This window comes from Nelumbo lutea, chromosome 1, assembly GCF_056320005.1.
Source record: "Nelumbo lutea isolate HS-2025 chromosome 1, American lotus-T2T, whole genome shotgun sequence".
NCBI lineage: Eukaryota > Viridiplantae > Streptophyta > Magnoliopsida > Proteales > Nelumbonaceae > Nelumbo > Nelumbo lutea.
Window position 1 is genome coordinate 40,806,200 of NC_142684.1, and position 11,998 is coordinate 40,818,197.

General features: G+C 39.1%; 1 protein-coding gene across 4 annotated transcripts in view; it reads right to left on the reverse strand.

The window, feature by feature from the left end:
- Positions 1–3,451, reverse strand: part of MEE22 (maternal effect embryo arrest 22) — a 33,311-nt gene extending 29,860 nt beyond the window's left edge. For all 4 annotated transcript variants that reach the window (XM_088986501.1, XM_088986491.1, XM_088986482.1 and 1 more), the window contains exons 1-3: positions 3,138–3,451; positions 2,935–3,049; positions 1,753–2,708 (exon numbers count right to left, since the gene is read on the reverse strand). In XM_088986501.1, the coding sequence (XP_088842627.1) occupies positions 1,753–2,708; positions 2,935–3,049; positions 3,138–3,191 (1,125 nt within the window). In that variant the 5' untranslated portion in view covers positions 3,192–3,451. The remainder of the gene's footprint in view (positions 1–1,752; positions 2,709–2,934; positions 3,050–3,137) is intronic.
- Positions 3,452–11,998: the final 8,547 nt, after the last annotated feature.

Here is an 11,998-nt window from a genome sequence, read left to right on the forward strand (position 1 = left end):
CTGCAAGACTCTTACAAGCAAAAAGCTTATACGTGGTTCGTCAATCTAGCTCCAAACAGTATTCAGTCATGGGCAGTGTTTTAAAAGCGCAAGGGACAATTTGCGCCTGAGGTGCAAGGCGCACGCCTTTTTAAGCAAGGCGCAAAATTACAAAAAAAAAAAAAGTTAAAAAAATCAAAAAAGTCAGAAAATTCAAAAAAAATGCCAAAAAAACTAAAAATGCAAAAAAAAAAATCAAAAAATATTAAACATAATGTTAGTAAAAATATAAACTTAAATTTTAAAATAAATGTTTTAAAAAACCTATTATCTAAAATTAAAATACATAAACATAACATGTAAAGCGTATTCAAATGAAAATTTAAAAATAAAAGCAAACATATAAAGCATTTTCAAAAGTAGGGTCTGAAGCAAACTTGAATTCTTGATTCTATGAGTTGCCTTTGTACCACGCCACTCGAGGCAAGCCCGAATAAGTCTATGTTAGGGTCTGAAATTCCTATTTCTCACATAAAAAACACCCAGCTGTTAGACTCAAAAAAAAAACAAAAAGCACAAAATTTTAAAAAGGCGCACGCGTGCGCCTTTTGAAAGGGATGCACCTAGGACCTGGGTGAGGCGCATACCCCAAAATTCACCTCACTTGTGTGCCAAGGCGTGCGCCTTTTAAATCACTGGTCATGGGATGACCTTTTCAATAAGTTTCTAAGAAAATGGTTTGTCACAGAAGGGCACGTAACAAAAGTAGACCAGCGAAACATCAGGCAAGACAATATTGAAGACTTGGTAGACTATGTGATCAAACTCCAACAAGCAACATTGACAGCAAGACTAGTTGGCAAATGGCGCAAAGCAGGCTCACAAACAGCAGCTAGGCCAGAATCATACTTGGTAGAGAAGAAGCAGAGATGACCCATGACGCGAAGTGGAAAAGGCAACTTGCCACTGCCTCCTCCACCATTCCCATGCAGTATGTCCAAGGTACTGATAATAATTAACCATTCCCATGCAGTATGTCTGAGGTACTGATAATAATTAACCATTCCCTTGCAGCAATTCCAGGGTACTGATAATAATGAAGAAGCTACTCAACAACAGCTAGACTAGTTGATCCATAAGCAACTTAGGGTTAATCAATATAATTCAAACCAGTTTGCATATATTCAAGTTGTTTTCTACCTGATGCTTCAGGTAACATAATCATGCATTATTCTTTTTCCAAATACTTGGTGCAACATTTTAAATAAGAAAAATGGATGGTCCTGCTTCCATGATCTAGAAGGCAACATTTTTTCTATTGGTATCTATAAGACAACCTTCACATCAGCCATACTTTAGAAAATGTAAGAAGACTACAAGAGAAAATAACTTTGTTAGCTTTGCTTGCCTGCTTGGTGAAAACATACTAAATAGCACTAATGTTCCACAAAAACAAAATGTTAAGAATCACCATTAGTGCAGGGTTTGCTGCAAAATTTTCCATATTATTACAGGACTAATCTACCCAATATTTGTGATGCCGGAGCACTTTGGCAACCATGTGTCATAGGAAAACAAACCACAACCAATAATGAAGGTATCATTTTTCTTATGTTTCTTCATTCAAACTTTCATCTTAACCAAAGTTTGGTTTTAATATATTTTTTTCCAATTTGCAGGAACCTGTATATTGTTTCGGAATCAAACCACATCTTCTAACTCAGATTAAGAATGCAAGCTGATTGTGGCTTCAAGTAGAACAAAAATACGAACCTTTGCTGAACCATCTAAACCTTCCCTACTGTGAGAGCAACAGCCATCCAATATGTTCAGGCGATGATTGAATTGGGAAAATTCCTGCCTCAAACGATGGACTTCTTGTTGTAATAAATTCTTTTGAACTTTTTCAAGTTTAGCCTGTCTTTTGGCATGCTTTACCTGCATCTTTTTGAGCTTCAGTTGCTTTTCTAGAACCTTGATATTTCCATTTGTAGTATGTACCTCCAGATCAAATGGAACAGGAGGCATCTTTTCCATTTTCATACGCGATTTAGTTTCCAATATCTCCTTCTGTAAGGCCTCATTCCTTCGCCTCTCCTCCTCCAGCTTCTGAGAAAAATCCTCAGCACGATTTTTTTCTTCTGCTGCTTTCTTCCTTTGTGCTTCAGCACACTTTCTCATCTCTTCTGTTTTCTCAACTTCTGATTCTGCACGTTTTTTCTCTTTATTAACCTTCTGCTTCTCAGCTTCAAGCCTCCGGTTTGCATCTTCAGTCTTGGATATTTCAGAATTCAATTTTCCCTTTGCTTCATTGAGTTCTTGCTTTGATGCTTCCAAGCGACGGATATAATCTTCAGCCCTACTCCTTTCAACATCAGCAAGCCTCTTCTGTTCTTCTGCCTTAGTCTTTTCTGCCTTCACCATTTTCCATGCCTCTGCAGCTTTTTTCTTCTCTGCATCAGCCTTCTTTTTCTCTGCATCGGCCTTCTTTTTCTCTTTCTCAAGAAGCTCCTTGATTTGGTTTATCTTCACCTCATCTTCTGAAACACAGGTTCGGAGCTGTATCACTTCCCTATCTAGATCCTCGTCCCGTGAACCTCCTTTGCTCTGTAACAGAGCGATCTCAGACTTCAAATTAGAGACCTCGTTCTCCAAACCAACTTTAATAGTAGATTCTTTCACTTTTGCCTCTCTCTCTAATTCCGCTCGAGCTCGCTCCTCCTCATAGGCTGCGAACCAAATATACAATTCTTGTTAATGCAATTGAGCCACATCTAGTCTTCAGAAACAAAATATATGAGCCAAAATATAATTATTCGTACTATCTTGCCCTATCAATCCACACCAAAACCAAAATTTCTTTTGCAAATCCGTACCTTGAACTTGAAGAGTAAAACAAATTTCAAAGAAAGAAGAACCGAATGAACAAAACGGAAGAAAGTTGCATCGACTTACATTTTTTCAGATTGAGATTCTCAGATTGAAGCTTATCAATTTGATGCTCCAGAAGTTTCACAGCTTGCCGAAGAGCGTTCCTTTTCTCTTCAGACTTCAAGAATCTTTCTTTCAACTAATCCAAATAGGGGAAAACGAAGAGATTTAGTACAAACAGAACTACTTGAATACGTGACTATCAAATGTCAGAAGGAAAACATTACCACTGCACAGCAGGATTTCGCCGGTTCTCGTTCAATGACTACATCTGCCGCCATTGCTGTGAGAAACCGAAGATGAGAAAGAATAAGTTAAGTATAAAAAGCTGTGTTTACTAGAGAGAGATGGAGAGAAAGAGCCATAAAGCAAACGAGAAAGATATAGAGGTTAGGAAAAAATGGCTCTTAACAGAGTAGAATTAGGGTTTTAGGGATGCTGAGTTCGGTTGGTTTTTGATGGCTGCAGTTGGGCACTTGCATCTGCCATTGTGAAGACAGTTTTTTGGCAACGAAGACGGCTTATTGAGGGTGAACGTGAAAGGCGAAACACCGAAAAACCCTCAGGCACTGTTTGGTTTGTGGGATGGGATGGGATGGGATGAGAAAGTGTGAAGTCTTCATTTTCCATCATTTGGTTTATGAGAAAATTATTAAAAGAAAACATGACATAAATGAGAGTTGAAAATAAAACTATTTAGCTCCAAAAATCAATTGTCCCTCCAAAAAGTTTCAAACTTTCATTGAATCCATAATTTTTCACATAACAAAGAGCTATATCTAGCAATTGGGTTGGGTGGGTTGGGTCAAGTTATTTCGCGTTGATATCGAGTCGGGTTGAATTTCTGTTGGATTGTCAAATGCTAGACCCTAACCCTAAATATTCGGGTTAGGGTTGACACATCCCGAAAAATAATTGAAGTTTAAAAAAAATAAAGAAAAATGTCAAAATTAAAAGAATTAACCTTAAAATTCCAAATATAAAATAAAAATTTTAATATTTAACAATTTAAAGAGTAAAATAGAAAAAATTAAAGAGTGGAAACTTCTAACAATGCACAAATAATCCCAATTATACTTGACAATCGTTTTCGCATTCGGGTAGCTTAATATGAGACCCTAACCCTATTTTTCGGGTTAGGTTGGGTCGGGTTCGCAGGTTGGGTCAACTTTTTGCCAAGTCTACAAAGAGCCATTGCTATCCATGAAATGGCATTTGTGACTGCAGAGGTGTAAATTGAATGAATTTAGTCAAACTCGATCCAGTCCAATGTGAGTCCATTTATAAATGGATTGAACCTAATTTATTCCACACCAAATCCAATCCAATCCATTAAGGATTAGATCCAATCCAAATCGAATGAAATATCAAAAAATATATAAAAGCATTTTTGTAAAAGTACTTTGATAAAATATTTTCATAAAAGTGCTTTTACAAAAGCACTTTATTGAAAGTACTTCCATAGACTTTTATAAAGTGCTTTTGTAAAAGTATACTTTCTTAAAAGTGCTTTTGAAAAAATACTTTTATAAAAGTACTTCCGTATGTGTTTTCATAAAAGTGCTTTCATAAAAGTTCTTTTGTAAAAATGCTTTCGTAAAAGTACTTCTATAAAAGTGCTTTCGTAAATGTTTTTTTCTAAAAGTGCTTTCGTGTAAAAGTACTTTTATAAAAGTGCTTTCATAAAAGTTCATTTGTAAATGTGCTTTTATTATAATGATTATGTAAAAGTGCTTTTATAAAACTACTTCTATAAAAGCGCTTTCACACTAATACTTTTGCAAAAAGGCTTTTGTAAAAGTATTTTTATTAAAGTGCTTTTATAAAAATGTTTTTGTAAAAGTGCTTTCGTTAAAGTACTTTCATAAAAGTGATTTTATGATATTTTCAGTTTTGACTGATTTCAAATTGGATAAGGGTTTAGATTCATGATCGGATTATTGAAAATTTGGTTTAGGTCTAATTCAAACCAATAAGAATATGGACCAAATTTTTTTGGATTAGCCTAATCCAATAATTATAATGGACCATCCAAATCCATTTTGATAAGGCTTTGAACAAATTGGATCCAAAACAAAACCGGTGAAGGGATGAGAGATCCATCATATGGATGGCTAAACACTGCAGGAACATAGGGCGAAATTTCAAAATGAATGAGAGGGATATACCTGATACGAAAAAATAATATCTCCCAATGAAGATGTTCATGCCCAAAGAAAAACTCCAAAGACTGCTCCCACTAAAAATGACACAGTGTAGGGTGGAGCAGAATCAGTAGTGTTCTTCCCAAGAACCGAGCCCTTCACAAGAATTCGATGGAGGCAGTGAGCACAACTTCAAACCAATCTTTCTCCAAAGACTGATATCAAGAGCTGATCTTGATCACTCCCACAAAACTGGAGAACGAACTGGCAGTATGGCGGCGGCAGGAAGAGAACGCAGGGAGAAGGTGCAGTCACACTGTATTCGACTTCTCTCTGTGCTATGAGATCTTGTATCTCTGGAGGTTGGAGTATTTGGAATGCTTGGGATTATCTGAATGGTTCGCCCCCTCCTCCTTTTATAGCCTTAAAGAGAGCTCCTAATCTCATTAGGAGTTTCCTAATCCAAACCTGAGTTCTCTTTAAGAGATAAGGATAAGCCATTATCTTATCTGCAGATTCAGATCTGGAAACCTCCTAACGAAAATCAGTAGATCTGCCCCCTTATTTAATTGATCATATCAGCCCAGTTCGAAATGGGCTTTAGGCCTATGAAGTCTAAGTGCTCTAACTGCTTCTAAACTGCTGTCCAGTTGGGCTTATTTGTATGGTGTAGGACCCAAATATTGATGTACACATCAGCCACATGAGTTCAGCCCAACCTCTGTTACAAGGCCTGGCCGAATTCACTGAAAAGACAGTGAACCCCCTGAAGCCCATCACATGGATTACTAATGGGCCCAACAGTTACACTAAGTGGTCCCTAGGCCAAGCAACCTTATAAAAACCCAGGGACTGTGGGCAGATGCAAGATTAGCCCATCAGAAATTACCATCAATGGTCTTACACTTAACCTCTCAGCCCATAATGATCATACACTGCCCGACAAGAGATGACATCTCCCTCAGCTGCGATGAACAGTGCTGCATTCTCTACTCACATGGATCCTGGGAATTAAAACATTTTGCAAACAATTTGAAACCATAATTATATATATATATATATATTTGCAAAACAAATTTCAACAATTGAAATTGGTTGCCGGCAGTCTTGGTTTCCATTAGAGAGTGTATCCCCGATTGGCATATCAAAGACAATCCAATCTGACACCTAATGCAGTATCATAATTGAGTCTAGGGGTCAGGTGTAACTTTCCAGTTTTGCCCACTAATCACCAAGGTCCATGGCAAAAGTGGGAATCTGGTCCGGTTCAGGGTTTCAAGTAAACCTATACTACATGTACCTCGGGTCTCACCCTAGCAGCTGAGGCAAACCACCCCAGCACTTGGCGACACACCAGTGGCAGCCTTAATAGGATAAATCTCCCCAGACTTATCCAACGGATGTGAACATTATAAACTAACACGAGTTTCATAAGTGTCCAGTTTAAGGATATTACACAGAAACGCACCACAATAACATGAATCAAATATGTACTTTATTCATTTACAATAAATGTCATAATGTACATCAATCTAATTGGAGCTAAGGGCATACACTGTCTAACAACCGGTCGATTGACACCCCTACTTGTGAGGAGGCACTTTAACCCACTTTGTCCTATAGTATCATGATTCATAAATTCTTTTTCTTCCTGTAGTGATTTCAAGTGCCCATAGGCTCCAAATTAGATGATAGGGATCACGACTAGTGAGATGGGCTAGGATGAGACAGTTCCAAGCGAAGGTTTTTGACAAGTAATTTGGTCGAACATATGGTGGGTGATTGCAGTTTTTCAGATTTAGAGTAGATTTAAAGGTGGGCTTCAACAGTACTTGCCAATGTTGGGATTCGTTTATTGGTTTCTAGGTTTTAAAACAACATTGTATCTGTTACCATTAAAGGGCATCTGTTTGTTCTATAGTTGGATAATTTCTAAAAATAATTAATTATTAGAATGAATTGAGTGCATTTGGAAATAATTTATGAAAATCACCATTTTAATCCAATGATAGTGGTGTTTGGAAACATTTGGTGGAAACCATTGTATTAGAATAACAATAACATCCATGTAGTAGACAGGAGAGATAACATAGAGGTGGAGAGATGAAGAGAATAAAAGAGCTTTGTTTTTTCGAGAAAAAATATGTTATATCTATTAATCGAAGTAAAATGGTATAAGGAAATCAAGTGCTGAAGAGAGAGAGAGCATTGGTTGTCGGAAACCATGGCAGCCAGGCCCACAGTGATTGCACGGTATATCTATTTGGGTTTTGGAGCTAAAAAATAAAGAGGAATTAAAAACAATTGAAAAAGGTCAGAAGGAGACAACAATCTATCTGAAAAAGTCAACGGAAGCTTGGACGTTGCTATTGGGTAGAGGAAATGGAGAAGACAGACAACAAACTCTTTTAACAGAAAAACCCAATACTCTTTCCCTTTATTTTTTCATTGGGGTCGCACCCCAAATCCCAATTTTTGAGAAAGTGTGTCCCCCTATTTTCCCATCCCATTTCCATGCATCTCACAAAATAAACATGGGAAAATATAATATTTTAGGAATATTCCATCTTTCCCACCTCTTTCTAGCAAATCAAATATAACCTTAATTGAAGAAATGAGAAATCCATCATATGGATGGCCGAACCCTGTAGAAAGCTTAGGCAAAAATTCAAAAATTTCTCTCTCTCCCATGTGGGAATTGGATTCCCTATTTTAGAAAACTTCATTTCCAATGATCAATCTTGAAACCAAACCGAACTAGATCTGAAACCAAAAGGGAGTGGAAGGATATAAATAATACGGAATAATAGTAACTCCCAACGAAAGTGTTCACGCCCAAGGAGAAAACCAAATAATGCTCCCACTGAAGATAACACAATATGAGCAAGAGCAGAATTAGCAAAATGGCTCTTCAACAATAACCAAATTCTTTAGCAAAAGTGTGAGGGAGGGTTGGTGAAAACGACTTCAGATTAACTTTTCTACAAAAATGTAATATCAAGATCCTTTCTTGATCACTCCCACATGTGGAGATTGAATTGAAAGGGGCGGTAAGAGCAGAAGACAAGAACAGCCAAACTGTAGATCCTTCTCTCTTGTAATCTACGAAAGGTTCACCCTGTTGCTCTATTTATAACCACCTTATAACACCCAAGGACTGTGGGCATATGCAATATTAGCCCATTAGGTATTACTCTCAATGGTCTTACACTAAAACTCTCTGCCCATAATGATCAAACACTGCCCGACAAGAGAGGACCTCTCCCTCCGCTACAATTTACAATGTTGCACTCTCTACTCACATGGACCCCGGGAATTAAAACCTTTTGCAAATATTTTGAAACCATAATATATATATACATATATGTGTGTGTGTGTGTGTGTGTGTCTATATAAATATATTTTGCAAAACAAATTTCAATGGTTGAAATCAACTGCCAACAATTTAGATTTCCATCAAAGAGAATGCATCCCCGATCATTCACTTTGTTCGATAAATGGCTTATCCTGTCACTATGATCACCCACTCAGATGAATTCTCGGACAGTCCCAACATACCCAGGTTTTGACCCCCTCTAAGGATCTCACTGATTGGCATATCAAAGGCAGCCTAATCCGACACCTAGTGCAGTATCATAATCGAGATTAGGGTGCAGGTGTAACATTCTAGTTTTACCCATCTATCTCCAAGGTCCAAGGCAATACTGAATTCTGGTTCGGTTTGGGGTTTCAAGAAAACCCACGCTGCATGTACCTCAGGTCTCACCCTGGTAGTTGAGACAAACCACCCCAACCAACTTGGCGGTACGCCAGTGTCAGCCTTGGCAGGATAAATCTCCCCAGATATATCCAACAGCTATAAAAATTCTAAACTAACATGAGTCTCATAAGTGTCCAGTTTAAGGGTATTACACAGAAACACACCACTATAACATGAATCAAATATGTACTTTATTCATTTACATTAAATGCCGTAATGTACATCATTCTGATTGGAGCTAAGGGCATACATTGTCTAACATTAATAAACTTTGTATTCGAAAAAAATAGGAAAAAAATGCAGATTTCTTGAAAGTACCTATATGGTTTAGGAAATTGATTAACTCTATCGTTATTGTTACAAATTGTCTTAAAGTGACTTTAAGTTTTCTAACAATTATCTAAAACCTCCTTTGTTGTTAATTATCTGTCACATGTGACATCAATTGATATATTTTATGAAAATTCATAAAATACGATTTCTGTCACATGTCACATGTTTTCCGTTTCGCTACAACTGCCACTGGTAACGGTGCTACCTTGCACAATCCCTAACTCCACCGGTGATGGTGTTTCAACCATCACCTTCATGGTTTCATATTGTACAGTGGTGGCAATAGTAGTAATGGCTGTAGGGGCGTTGGCAATACTAAAAAAAGAATGTGAACTTTTAAAAAGGAGAGAGAGAGAGAACTCCTTCAAAAAAATTTCTTATAATAGACGATTTGAATCAGGCCAAGCGTCACCAACGACTAACAAAACATGAATGCAAGATGATCTTGCATGGACCACACTCCTTTCACTTCTTGATTGTTCTCTCTTGGGAGGCCGAATCAGCTCCTCACACACACATCCTATCATGCATTGGGAATATCTCCCATACTTATTAGTTATAATTCATGGGAGATGCTCCCAATGCATGGTGGATGTGCTTGTGAGGTGACCATTTGTGAGGAACAAATCCCATGTCCTCTCTTGGTAGCTTTTCTTTTGATTTGATCGTTGCATAAGCCGCAAGTCATCTTTCCCTTGTAGATACTAGTTTCGATTGTCTAAGAGCTACAAATTAATAGGCACCCAACCCCCTCCCTCTCCATATTTTCTTTTTCATTTCTATCATCCGCTGCCTCCTCCCGCCCGTTCGAGGCGTGGGCGAGGGTACGCGTACGTGCGTACACTACACCGAATCAGTTCTATTTTGACCAGATTGATCAATTGACTTTCAAATTTCAAAATTTAATTTTGAACATTTTCTTCTCCATTTCCGTGTCTCTTTGAATAGATGCACTATTCTGAAGAGGCCTCTATTTGAAAGCACACTTTTGTGTCCATTTGGGTGACTGAAAACACTCTATAAAATGAATGTTGGTTGACCCAGTAACACACACCATTACATTTGACAACCTTCTCTTCTTTGTCTTCTTTGTCAATCTGAGCATCATTCTTTGTGGTTTACGGAGGTCTGGTAAGCGAGTACACGCCTACTAGTGGCATGTAGGCTGTTTTATCTTATTAACCGATTTGCAATCATCTGGCTGCACCGTATGGGGCAAATGTGGTTTTTAAGGAGAGTGACCAAGTGGCACGACTTAGCCCCCATACTCTCTGCAAATTCTCGATTTCACTATTTTGCAACACTACACTACTGCAAGTTCCTAATTTGGAAAGCGATTACCGATAAGTTCCATTCTTCCTTCTTTATTATTTTCTAACAAAGATATTTGAGACTATTGGGAGAATTATAACAATTGTTGTTCTTGCTACAAGCATATGACGGTTATATCCTTGAAGACAGTTTCACGGGTCTGTTTTCTATTGCCCAATCCAAGACAAGCAAGAAACGATCTCCATATCTACCATAGACATGCAAAAGATCATCTATTGAGAAGTTGTAGTAGTCATAGTCCACCAAGAAAGCATAGCTACATGGATTGAAATTCCAAACACAAGTGTGGTTTTCATTGCTCCAGACAATCACAATGAAATTCTTGGCAACAATTGATACCTATGTGAAGAAGGGTAATTTGGTCCGACCTCCCGACTAAGCGACACATGTACGTGACTCAGCATATACGACAGCTCGACATAGGCGAACCGGTAAGTGGACATGGCTCGATGTAGGTGACAGCTCAGCAGGTGTCAGCTCGCCATGGAGCGAGCTCGAGTACGCCGATGCCCCGAGTTGCATTCCGAGTTAAGTTCATCCAAACTCGTGAATTAGAACAATGAGTTTGCTCCAGGCCCAAGCAAGTGGGCCACCTCGAGGATAACTAGCCTCAGGTAGAATCACCTCGGCACACCACCAGTAGCTCGTCACAAGGTAGCTCGCTATGGGGCAGCTCGACGTTCTACGGGAAGCTTCTCATCTAACAAAGTCGTACCTGCCAAACTGCACCCGCGTCCCTTGTCTAATGGCGCAGTGCCTGCCAACTCAGAAGGTTGCGCCCCTGTCTCCCACTTGGCGGCGTCGTGCCTACAGGTTGTCTCCCGGCTAGTGGGACCATACCATGCAATGGTCACTGTAACCCACCTACCCTCAGCCTTGACAATAACGACCAACCACTCTGAGGTACGACTTGATAGCGGATCGCCACAGCAGGGATTTGAGATCAATTCCACTAAACCTGTCAAACGTCAGTTTATAAGCACTCTGACCCCTTAGAGGCAAAGGTATCGCATATTCACCATTCTCTAGCTCTCATCTTCTTGCAGACTCATTCTCTTTCTCAGCTCACTACCAAGTTCTAACTTAAGCATCAGAGAATCCCCGTCGGGTGTTCAACCCTAGGTCCCTTCATCCTTCGTGCAGGTATCTCTTGCTCGTTGCTAGCTAGAAGCCTCGTCACTTCCAGCTAGGAGTGGTCGGATTGCGCATCATCAATTTGCGTCATCTATGGGAAATGTTTCAAAAGGCTTCTCTACCAAACTTTCACCAGCATCTATGGTGTCTTCTAGCAACGCCGAGCTTAACAATGGAAAAAACACCTATGGGGGGGACCTCCAAGCTCCCACTGTACGCATTGGACAGTTTACTATACCCCCCAACACCTTCAGAGTTCCCACGCTAGACCTACCCCAAGTCGCTGAGGTTGTGAGCTCCCCACTCCCTTCTGCGGTGAACACCACCTTCGCTGAACCCGCCGTGGTCCCCCCCCATGGTGGAGCAGAGCCAGCTTGGAGACTTA